The 12,334-nt window shown below is 40.8% G+C and overlaps 1 protein-coding gene across 2 annotated transcripts in view; it reads right to left on the bottom strand.

Annotated features, from left to right (window-relative positions):
* Positions 1-8,755: 8,755 nt before the first annotated feature.
* The window catches only part of TTLL5 (tubulin tyrosine ligase like 5), a 126,686-nt gene continuing 123,107 nt past the window's right edge, over positions 8,756-12,334 (bottom strand). For both annotated transcript variants that reach the window (XM_054275833.1, XM_054275834.1), the window contains one exon: positions 8,756-12,154. In XM_054275833.1, the coding sequence (XP_054131808.1) occupies positions 12,114-12,154 (41 nt within the window). In that variant the 3' untranslated portion in view covers positions 8,756-12,113. The remainder of the gene's footprint in view (positions 12,155-12,334) is intronic.

The raw sequence follows: 12,334 nt of genomic DNA, 5'->3' as shown, positions 1-12,334 counted from the left end.
GTCTCACCTGCCAAGACTTAAAAAATAGTAATCTCAAAAACTTTGTAAAAAATAAATATTTGGGGGGTGGGGGGAGATGCTAACTTTTTCATAAGCAAGTTTTTTGTTGGAGGGTTAGATGATTTGCTGGTTTTAAACTGCTACTGCTGTGGCATACTCAGTCTAAAATTTTTACCCTTTCCAAAATGTTTCTTCAAAAGAACAGATAGAATTTAGGTCAGCAGGAAAATTCCAAAATGGAACTTTCTTATTACCCTCAAACTGTAGCTGGTGTAAATGAGCCCCGTTCCAACCTAGTCCTTTAGACATGTACATCACCGCTGGCATCTGCTTTTGATAGATTCATTTAAAGCTCCCCTCAAACATAAAACACTTTCAACAATACTGTTTCAATATCCAAGGCAATGCAGTTGCCACAGCTGACAAATGTGGTATGTCCATTTGAAGATATATATGGTCTGCCAGTACAGACCTGTACATCCATGTATATAACACACCCTTCCTCTCATGTACTGATTTCATGCTCATAACAAAGATTACAGATGCTGCCCAGGCAAGAAATCAATGTAGTCCTTTAAATGGGCTTTTGCAGCCATAGATAGTCCCAGAGTTAAAATCTCTGGTGCTGAATGCCACATGAGACTCAGAGGCTGTCTCTGACTTGCCAAAACACAGCTACTCAAAAGTCCTGTTCTAGACACCACAGAGGTTCCTCCCTGTCTCCTCCCATTTCCTGGTCCCCAGCAACTGAGTGTAAAGTGACCCTTAGCTGGTTAATCACTTGTGGCCAGGGCTCTCCACAGCCAGCTCAGAATCCAGCTCTTCCATCAAGCCCTTCACAACAGTGGCTGCTTCCATATAGCTCATGTGAGGCTGCCAAACCGTGTAAACTCAAATGTCTTAATAAACCATAAACAGCCCTTCCTGAACCATCACCAGCTGGTAGATGTTAGCAAGGGTGGGTCACTGGAGGCAGCCTGCCAACCTGTGTGCCATTTTGGCCAGGGCACACATGCCCTGATAGAGGCACTACCCAGTGCTTTATCCTTTTCATCTCTGGGACTCCCTGACACATTGATTGGTGTGATGATGAAAGCTCTGATCAGCCCTGCAGCGCAACAGTATTGCTGTGCCCTGTGCACCTCTCCATGCCCAGGCTTCCCTGCAACCTGCCCAGAGAGGGAGCAAATAAATGCATTATGACTGCAGCACCACGCTGATAGACAGGCCAGAAATTTACTAGCTACAAGAGAGTGTGTGTGGGAGAAATCCAGATGCCTATTGGCATAGGAATTCTCTCTGATCTCCTTTTAGGAGCAGCCTCAAGGGAGGTTTTGGTTTACAAGCTGCAGTCTGTTCTTTGGTCATTGTTCCTCCTGAGCCCTGGGCTGGCTTCCTTGCTAATAAACAGGGAAGCAAGGAGGGGGAGCTGCAAAGGCTTGAGCTAGAACACTTGCAACTCAGAGTTCTGTGTGGCACTTGGAGCACATCAGAACCACCCAGGATTAACGCTGGCAGCCCCTTGCAATGGGACTGTCTTACTAGCCCTTGTTCACTGCTGCTCCTCAGTGACAGGAAGGGGTGGCAGAAAGACCAAGACTTTTGCCTCTTGGCAAAGGAGACAAAATGGCAATGGAAAATCGGGTGAAGAATCCTGGGGTGTCCAACTAGTATAGACACAGGTATACTCATGGGAACAGTAATTTTTTAAATCAAACACATTTCAGTTACTGCTTTTCTGTTCAGCCTTCCATTTCTGTAGCAACATTTGAGAATTAGATTTGTGAGACAGGCTCTGAATTCTTAAAATGGAAGTAACTTTTCTAGGGGTGTTTCAGCTGTAATTCAGCAACAAACTATACTAGCTACATGGGACTAGTAACAGATTGAACAGGAGTAATGCTCCTGGGTGCAAATGCACCAAAATGTTTCAGGACACTTGTGTGAGAAGGCAGAGGGCATTTACTGTGCTGTTACTAGCCAGCAAATTGAAGAAGACAATGGGAAAGAAAAAGTGGGATCTTCATTGCCAACACTGCATACAGCTCTCAACAGTTCTCTTTTGTTGTTTTCAGAAACAAACAAAAGCTGATGAAAACAATCCCAGCACAGTTTGTCTCTTTAACAAAGATCAATGGTTGGAAAGAGTGAAAAAAACCTATTCTGCAGTGCCATAAGGCAGATCCTACACAGATGATCAACCAACCATCTGTGCAGCCCCTGTTTCTCTGTGGCAAACTATTACAGTATGCAAAAGGCCTAGACCTGAACTTGAACACCTTGTTTTTCAGGTTGTAGTGCACTGTAGAGCTCTGAGAGGAACACTCTTCAGAAAGTACAGAATGTACATTTATACCTCAGCAAAGAATGGTCTTTGCAGACTAAATGAGTCTTTGTCCCCTGGGCTTTGAATGGGATGGGCTTTAGCAATCCCACTGCACTTACATAAAGCCCATCCCTGTTACCACTGTGTGAACTGGGATATGCTGCTTGGTGTTTCACCTTTCCATATAACCAACAGACATCAGTACCTTCAGTCAGAAAGATGGACTGTGCCCAAAAGTAATAAAAGACAAACATACCTGTCCACTCCTCTGGCAATATCACAGCTCTGTTCTGCTGGGTCCTGGGATGTCTCATATCTCTCTGCTGTGGCTATCAAATTTTCATTTTCTCAGTTCACAGATCCTTTTCTTATCTTTCTGTGCTGCTCTGAAGCTTTCCTTATCTGTGACTAGCATGTCCTCACCAGAGCAAAGATTCAGGAGGTCTGGCTCAGGTTTCTTTGTAAATGCAACCACTACAGCCATCCCATGAAGAGGATCCATTGCAATGCCTTAGGAGGCAGATGTCTTCAATATGTTCTTAAGTCCAGTGCAGGGCAGGTTGAGTATCACAGTGACCAGAAGACAACTCTAGAGACAGCTCCACTGTGCAGAAAAGGTTTTTTCCTCATTACAAGTGTTTATAGTGGCATACAAAAGAGCATCTCTGTAGTTCTGGCTTGTCTTCTCTAATAGGTGATCAAAAGGCAATGAAGTCAATCATGAAAATACAGTTTTCAATATATATGGAGTCAGTGTGGTATCTACACACTTGGAAAACTATACTACTTTGTGGTCTTACTGGCTACCTATAATCTACATTAATTGTGGTTTAGAATAACAGCAGCAATTTGGATCTAGTGCAAGGATGTAAATATGCCTTCTAATTCTTTAAAAATAACATCTATTATTTTTTACATTCAAAATCAGTAGAAAATATTGGTCAAAAGCTGTATAAAATTACTATGTTTAGTAAAAGAAAACCTGGACTTTCAGATCTCTGCTTTACCAGTATTTTCTTTTGCATACAGGGAATTAACTTAAATCCTGGTTAACTTCTTATGCAGTTCCAGAAGTGAAGATGGAAACAACAAACCTCAGTGTCTCTTGTCCTCTCTTGAAGAGAGGCTTCAGACACAAATGCAAGATCCTTTATCATGCAACAAGTCAACATAGAAGAGATGACACAGTTTACTCATTATGAAATAGATTGTCTTAGAAATGAATTCTGGTGTATCAACAAGAAATACAGCAAATGAAAACTGTTAATTAATAATTGCCATTTTCTAAATGACAGTAATGCATTTGAGATGCCACTTATGCCACTTACAATTACACAAAGAACATGGTACAGCACTTTGGATGTCACAGTGTGTTCCCAGGAAAGAACAACTTCCAAAATTAAAGATCTCAGTTACTTGGCTGCTTTATAACACCCTAATGTAGGACTAGGTTTCTTAGACAGATACAGAGATGGTCTAAAGGCATTCAACCATGCAACTGGGCCCTTTCCGCTACTGGCCTATGATTTAATGAAAGATGCACTCAGAGATAAGGTTCTTATCCCTATCTAATGGTATAATGGTTTCTTTACAGCTGTGGTTTATGGCAAACCATTCTTTCCCTCCTCCCTCCACCCTCCCCATTATTGGTTTCCCACATCCTGCAAACTTAGTGAACAGCTTCCAGGCAGAAACTCTGTCCCCTAGGCTGGTTTATGCTGCTATTGTTAACTTAAACCAAGTGGTACCTTCTGAAGACAAAGACTTATTTCTCCCTCTTTCAGGAAGCTTGTGATCTTTGTAAAGGGTGATATTCATTGCCTCTCATTCCACTTAGTTGACTAGGAAAGATCATAGAATGGTTTGGGTTGGAAGGAACCTTAAAGATAATGTAGTTTCAACCCCCAATCATGGATAGGGACACCTGTTAGACCATGTTGCTCAGAGCTTCATCCAGCCTGGCCTTGAACATCCCCAGGGTTCCAGCATCTATGTTTTCCCTGGTTACCCTGAGTGCCTCACAAACCTCACAGTAAAGAATTTCTTCCTAATATCTAATCTAAAGTTGCTCTTTCAGTTTGAATCCATTCCTTCTGGTCCTGTCACTACATGATGTTGTAAAAAGTCTCTTTTTGTTGTGCAGGCTCCCTTCAGGTACTGAAAAGCCAATTAGGTCACCCTTAAGCCATCTCTTTTCCAGGTTGAACAAACCCAATTCTCTCACTCTGTCTTCACAGAAGTGCTCTGTCCCTCTGATCATCTTGGTTTCCCCCCTCTGTACTCAACTGCTCCAACAGGTCCCTGCTCTTTCTGTTGGGGACCCCAGAGCTGATGCAGCCCTGCAGGTGGGCTCTCACCAGAGCAGAGGGATCCCCTCCCTGGCCCTGCTGCCCACGCTGCTCTGGATGCAGCCCAGGGCACGTTTGGCTCTCTGGGCTGGCAGTGCCCATGGTGCCTCATGTGCAGCCTCTCAGCCAGCAGCACCCCCAAGTCCTTCTGGGCAGGGCTGCCCTGGGGCTGTTCATCCCCAGCCTGTGCTGAGACTGGGGATTGCCCTGACCCAGGTACAGCACCTTGCACTTGACCCTGTTAAACCTCACGAGGTTCCCATGGCCCCACTTCTTGAGTTTATCCAGCTCCCTCTGGATAGCAACCCATCGTTCAGGTGTGACAGAAGAAAAGGAAGAAGATGCCTCATTGCTGTCCACATGAGGCCAATACAGGGAAAAAAAAGCAACATGTAGGCATTAGGTGTGTTGTAGAAAGCAAAGCAGACTTCCTTTTTCTGGTCTGCCAACACACAGCCATTTCTCACTAGCTGTTTAGATATTCACTCATCAGATTCAGAAATGAGGCATTATAACAATATATCATGGCCAGTCCATATATAATATATCTTTGATGAAAGAAACCAGCTGTGTCATCTCAAACCATATTTCCTGACATTTTTCAGGAAGGATTTATTTTTTCTCCTAAGTTATTATCCTCTTCAGGAAGCAGACAAAACAAAGATTTGCTGTCCAGCCAGGGGCAAATCTTACAGGATTTGTGCAATGCATGTAGTATAATGACTGGGGAATGTCATGGTTACCATATTCTGGCCCTTTCTGGAAACAAAATTTTGGCCTTTTGAAGTGCTGAAATCCTCTTGCAGGTTGACTAGATGCTTGAGAGAAATCCACTGTTTTTAAGGATTTGTAAGAAACTCCACTTGCAGAGGAAAGCAGTAGCAGACAGTCTGACTCACAACTAGAGTCTCTGAAAGACATCCAGCTTGTAACAAGCTGCCTTGCATGACACAATTTGACATCTGCCCCCTCAGAGGAGACTTGCTACAAAAATCTCTAAGTATGCTTCAGGATCTGAAGATCTCATTGAGATACTACCATGCTAAGTGCTCTGTCATGCTAATCTGAAGAACTGGAAAAAAACAAACACAACAAACAAAGAGAAGCAAAAGAGATGGCAATAAAATCTCAGGAAAGCATATTGTGGCAGCAGTTACATAGTGCTGAATACACATTTTAAATTGTCTTAATTTTTGTCAATTTTCCCTGCCTTCATTCAAAACACCTGGGCCACAATTTGGCAGAGGGAGCCACCAATCTTTATTCCTAGATAATTTCAAAAAGAAGTTTTACTACACATATGAAGACATGAGTTTTGTAGGTCTGTGTATAAGAAAAAAAAAAATCCAGGCTGATATCACAGACAAAGTGGATTCCACACAGGATTTCTGGAATTAGAAACAGTGGAGAACACACTTTCAGGAAGGAAGACAAGCCCAGATTGAATGGGGGAAGCATCATGCAACTGGAAGCATTAGTAACGTAAGTACTGGCACCAGTGGGATGCTAAAACTTCCCAGCAGATTCACAGCTCTCCATCTGCACCTTGAAGAATGGTGTATTAAGACATCCTAGGTGTATTAAATATATTATATTAAATATATCTGACACAGCACAACTTTTTCAGAAGATCATATAAATAAGGCAAAACCACATGAAAACCATGAGGTAAATCCTATACAATAATTACTGGAAACTGTGTGGAAAAAATCCCTTGCCATTTTTCTTCCCTAGACTGAGAAAAAAAACAGTTTTACAGTAGAATGAGGAAGTGATGACAGTCAAGCAGTTTGACTCATCAGTAAAGAAACTTTTCAAAGATTCCCTCCTGATTTTTGACATGATAATACTCAAGATATAGGGATCAGCTCAACAACCCCAAAATATTTTTGGGGAAGATTTTATGACTTTAGAACATAACTGAGTACTGTAACTTATCTCCCCTTTGTGTGGGGGAAGGAGACTACCATTACTATAATTATGGTGATAAGATTTTATAAAATATTCTTGCAGGGGCACCAAATTGAATTAATGTTCAGGAGTTGTCTTTTGTTGCCCATCCCAGAACAGCAGGAGCCAAGATGTCAAAATACAATGTTGAAATTGCTTTTAGAGATAACAGCACCTCTTTCACCTGCCCCAAACAAATGACAAAAATTTTGTTAATAAAAGACATATCTTTAACAGCCCCTAAATCCTTAACAATTGCATCCAATTTCATCTTTTTAAGGCAAATTTGATTTGTCTGATAGGTCAGATAAAGAAGCCACTTCTTTTCAAAGAATAGAAGATTTCTCAAGCTCACTGTCTGTGCTGTAGGCGTGGACTTGTAGAGAAGAGGCCTTGGTAAGTACAGTCTTTTCCCTTGGGAACCACGATGATTCACTGAATACCACTGGCAAAGGCTTCATACCAGGGTCTCCACAGTGATCAGTGATTCTATCCTTTTAATTCAAAACAGCAGTGAAAACTCCTTTTCAATGAGGGCCAATAAAATCCTTTTTTGGTAAGTCAATAGAGCAGACTCCTCAGGGCAGACTTGGTATTACTTGTCACCTTCAGTTCAGTGAAGTTGTCCTCTTGCATTACAACTGCAGAGGAAGACTCAGAATCCAACAATTTTGAGATCAGTCTGCATTTCCTAACAACTCATCTCTAAGTCAGCAGGGAATCTTCATTCTTTGCAAAAGGACAGCAGTGTTCTAAAGTGGAATGAGCAAGTTACCAGGTTCCTAAAGACATGCTGTGGTTGTGCACATTCAACTTGAAGGTGCTCTGCACTTGAGCTCTTTGGAAAACAAAGACAGCAAGAAGCAAAATGTGTATGAATAAGATAACTTAAAAGCTTCAGTTAGTGGAAAAGTTTTTTTCCACATTTACATGATTAACCATTTACAAGCATTTTATTATGGATGACTTTCATATAGCCACCTACTTTCCTCCAAAATCCCTGTTTGTCTAGAGGTGGATCTCGGTGTCCCTTATGTGCTTTTAAGTTTCTGAAAGCCTCTGCAATATATAGTGCCCAGCCAGATGAAAGCATACACAAGTTGCATGTGACAACTTGGCATATGTCAGCAACAGACACTTTTCTTGAGAAAACTCAAGGACCACAGGATGAATGCTGGTGGAACATGCCATCGTCAGGAAAGAAGTTTTGTCCTGGCCATTCTAGTAGTCTGTACTGCAACTGCCAAGATAAAAAACCCATACAAAGTCAGACTGCAAGACCACCTAGCTTAGCCCTTGTTGGACAGAGGTCAACAGCCCATGCCTGATGCACAAGTTAAAAATTGGAACAGCCCATTGTAAGACTTCCCCAGAATAGTAATTTGAAAAATCTTAGAAATTTCCTATTTTTCAGTTTCAATATTTCATATGCCCTAACAGATTACTTTTTCATGGATTTGTCTACTTGTCTTTTCAAACCACACGCTACTTTTGTATTTACATCTTGTAACAAGGAATTCCATAGGTCACGTACATACTGTGCAAAAAAGTTGCTATCTCTCCCCACTTTTTTTTTTTCTTTGAAACTTGTATCTGTTAGTTTCATTTGATGCTCCTACTTCTAGTGGGCATGATAGTGAACTATTGCTCCTTTTTCAACTTCTTCCTTACATACCTCTTCCTCATCTCTTTTCCAATCAATCACTTTCTGCATGAAGAAAACTATGAATGTTAAGCTGCAGGTATAAGCAATCTCAGTTCTGCAAAGTAAAATTAAGGTTCTGCTGATGTTTGGTGTAAACAAGGATGTCTCAGTTCTAGAAACATGAGGTTCTAGAAGAAATAAAAAGCCCAGCCCCAGATTTAAGTACCACTCAGAAGCTGCTTTTGGAAGAAACTTATGACAGAACCATGAGAGCAATGTGTTCAGAAAGGAAATAATTTGAAGAGGATCAATCAGCCACTTACTGCAACCAAAAAAATCCAACTATTTATACACCAGAAAATAACCCATTCAGACTCAAACAGTGACCCCAGGATTATCAGCAAATATAGAACTGACTGAGGTAAAAAGTCTTTGGCAGTTTTATCAAGTAAATCTTAAAAAATAAAATCATGATTGTGCAAAGAAATACCTAGTCTTGAGAATAGAAATTTCAGTATATCTTGTTGGCATCCAAGACTAAGTGGTTTTTGTTTAGGGTCACAACATGATCTTACCATTGATGGCACTCACCTTCCTTGTGAGGCTGTTTTAAAGGTCAAGATAAAACATGCGAAAAGGAAACTTGATATTTCATGAATTGAGCACAAGTCAGCTCTTCCGGAAAGGAAGAGAATTTTATAACCCTGCCCTTAATTTTTATGTCATGGTATGCTCATCACCTAAACAAAGCACAAATGCTGTATGAACTCTTCATTAGCTCAGCCTCCAGGACTCTGATGTGCACATTATTGCTTTCAAGCCTCATTCTCTGTCACTAGAACAGGCTCTGTAAGTCAGAAGTGATACAAAGATCACAGAAGCGGGGGATCCTTTGATAACATTTTTCACTGTCAGCACTGAGATAGATGCTGAATGATTGTTGGGGTTTTCTATTAGTAATTGTCTTGCAGTGAAGAAGGACACTTCTGATGGAACCATTGATGAATACAGAGAAAAAATAAACCACACTTGAGGAACACATACCTGTACTCTGCTTGTGCAACTATTATATATCCAAAAGGGTTTGCTATTCTACTTTCCTCCCTTGTAGAAGAAAACACTTCCTGTAAAATGCCTTCTCTCCCAAGATGAGTGGGAAACAGTCCTATGCTTCCCCACTGAATCTCTTAACTGCAGCACTAAGAGACTTATGGAAAGGGACAGACATGGAGGTAGCAGAGCTGCAAAGAGACAAAATACACGTTAGTCTTCAGTACACAGTACCCACCATGCACAGACATATGGACTACAGGCTGAAGAATACAGGGAGGTGGAAGAAATAAGCGGCTGGAATCACACAATTTCTTCTCTATTGCATATGTTCCCAGTGTATCAGCATTTGTGTTCAGAGATGGGATCAGCAGATGCTCAAGACAAAGGAATACTGCTATGTCATTTGATGCTCCGGCTGAGCACATCCTGAGAATAAACAGGAATTCATGGTCTAGGTGTTTGGCTTCAGGTAAAGGACCAGTCTTGATACTCCTGGGTTGTTTTTTTTTATTTGTCTGAAGCAGGAGAAAAATCTTCTCAGGGAAAAGGATGCAAGTCCTCACTGCTCCTGACAAAATTAATCCCTTCAAAATAAGGGTCTTGGACTGCACTGTGCATTTTCCTGAATATTTTAAAAATCTCAGAGACACAATATTTAATATGCTGCTACTAAGTCATCACAGTTACAGATGTTGGCTACATCTAACATGCAATACAAAGAAGTTGAGGAAAAATGTCTGTAACCAAGTTCAAATCATTATCCCAAAATGAGTGGGTGTGAGACTGGCAAAACTGACAAAACAATTCACCCGTGTTCATAATAAGCCAGCACTAATTGGAAATTTTCTTGACAAATATGTAAGAATGTTGCTTCTGACGAGGATTCCTATAAGACAATCACCTTTCCTGAGCTAAGTCTTTATCCTACAAACCTCTCTACAGTTTTCAGTAGAGGCTGTGATAACCTGAACAAACAAACTAGTAAACAAAAGCAGAGATGAGAGGTCCATAAGGATGTATATCCTACAGCTACTGAATGCTGTATATAAACCCAGTGGAATAAAGATAACTCAGATCCATTGGGAGGAAGAAAGGAATGGAATTGTTATTTACTGAAGCTCAATCTTACATGGAAATAGCCCCTCTGACCGAGCTGGAGGCAATAGCCAATATCAGCATAGCAGAGTAGGCTGTAAGAAGACAGACCTACGGTCCTAAAGCCCACAGCTGCTGAGAATGTGCACAAGTCTGAAATAACTTCTTCAACTAAACTTTCACTCATCATGAGCCAACAAAAATGTGAAGAAAGTGAACGTGATCATGACTGTCTAATGGAAATGAAAGATAAGCTAAGGAAGGGAACAGCTGTATCAGAGAGCTGCACTTCAGACAAGTGAAGTATTCAGTGTGTCACATGTGTGAGTGTACCAGAAATAGAAAAATGCATATTCTGTCCTATTAACTCATGCCTGAAGTGAGTGATGGTGAAACTAATAAGGTATGAACATAATTATTTAACCTTCTCACAATTTGTCTGGTCTTGAGTGACAGAAAATATGTGGAATTCAAGAGTGAACATGAACATAATAGTTTCAAGAGAAAACACCTTCCCTCTCTGACATAGTTTCTTTTGTCAGTCCTTTGGGTTGATGACTATCTACCTGTCAACAGATTTGAATGATCTCTTAACACTGACTATACAAACTACAAAAGACAGAGGAAAGTGGAGTAAGAAAAGACATCAAACAGGATGTCAAATCCAATCTCTGAAGACTCTGATACAAGCAATAGAACATTTTTTACCTTTGAGAACTATCAATCACACCCCTTGCTGTTGGACAAGGGAGAAGTTGCAAAATACTGAGTTTTCCTTTAACTTGGCACCAACCAAGAGCCAGAGCTGAAGCTGCTTCCTGTTCATTTTAAGGATGGATGGATCTTCTCTCCAATACAATTTCCAGCTGCTGACATTGTTTTCTAACATAAGCAAACTAATTTTCATAACACTAGGCAAATTTTAACTGAACTTCTTCACCAAGACACTACTGCAACTGATAAGAGACACCTGGGCCTCGGGGTTCAAGCCTGGGTCTGAAAACATCAGCCGATTTAAAAAGTTTACAAAGTCTAAACAAACAGAAATCAAAATACAAAATAAGCCACACAGAATACAAGTATCTTACAGTGAAACAAAGACAGATTTAAAATCCTGTCCAATATAACAACAGCAAATATTTTGGGCGTGTGAATTAATAACTGAAATTATAACCAAAACAAACAAATGAAATGACTTTATTTAAACTGTTAATTTCTATGGCTCTGTGCCAAAATTCAAGATGGCAACCAACACAGACATCTCCAGTCACATGTTCTAATATTTTTCTCTGCTGATGGTTGCCATGTGATGAAAGTATGGAATCTTGGCTATTACCAGACTAGAACAGATTGAAATGGCTGAGCAAGTGAGACTTTATATTCAAACCTGGACTTTAGGAAGACTAGCTGCAGGAAAGATCTCTTGTCTTACAGAAAGATCTCACAGTTAGTGATTTGTCCCTTGAAGGGACAAAGACTCAGCAGCAGAAGCTCCCAGAAGCATTCATTCATCTCAGCTTGCAGGTGTATCACCACAATCTGCTTTCACAGATGTTTAGATACTCTTTTCAGTGGGTTGTTCTCTCACCAAGGCCTCCTCTTCTCTCTTTTTTGCCTAATATGGGAATGTGATGGTGTGAAGTCACTGCTGCTGCTTCTTCCGTTGTCCCATACTTGAAGCAACTCTTGGGATTCCTCACCTGGAGTTCTGTGTTAATCCTTCTCTGCGAGTAGAAGCTGGGAAAAAAAACAAAGTTTTTTTACTCAAAGATTTCGAGTAATCATGGAGGACTGTTCAACAGGGAAAACTGATGCCCTGCTCTGCAAATCTCAGCCATCACCAGAAACCTGAGTGTCCTTACCACACAACCTCTCTGCTACAACAGATGAGATCGGAGACCAGTATAACAAAACCTA

The sequence above is a fragment of the Melozone crissalis genome, unplaced genomic scaffold (genome assembly GCF_028551555.1).
Source record: "Melozone crissalis strain CALT ecotype California unplaced genomic scaffold, PUWL_Pcris_2 ptg000018l_1, whole genome shotgun sequence".
Taxonomy (NCBI): Eukaryota; Metazoa; Chordata; class Aves; order Passeriformes; family Passerellidae; genus Melozone; species Melozone crissalis.
This window is presented reverse-complemented; position numbering and strand designations above follow the sequence as displayed.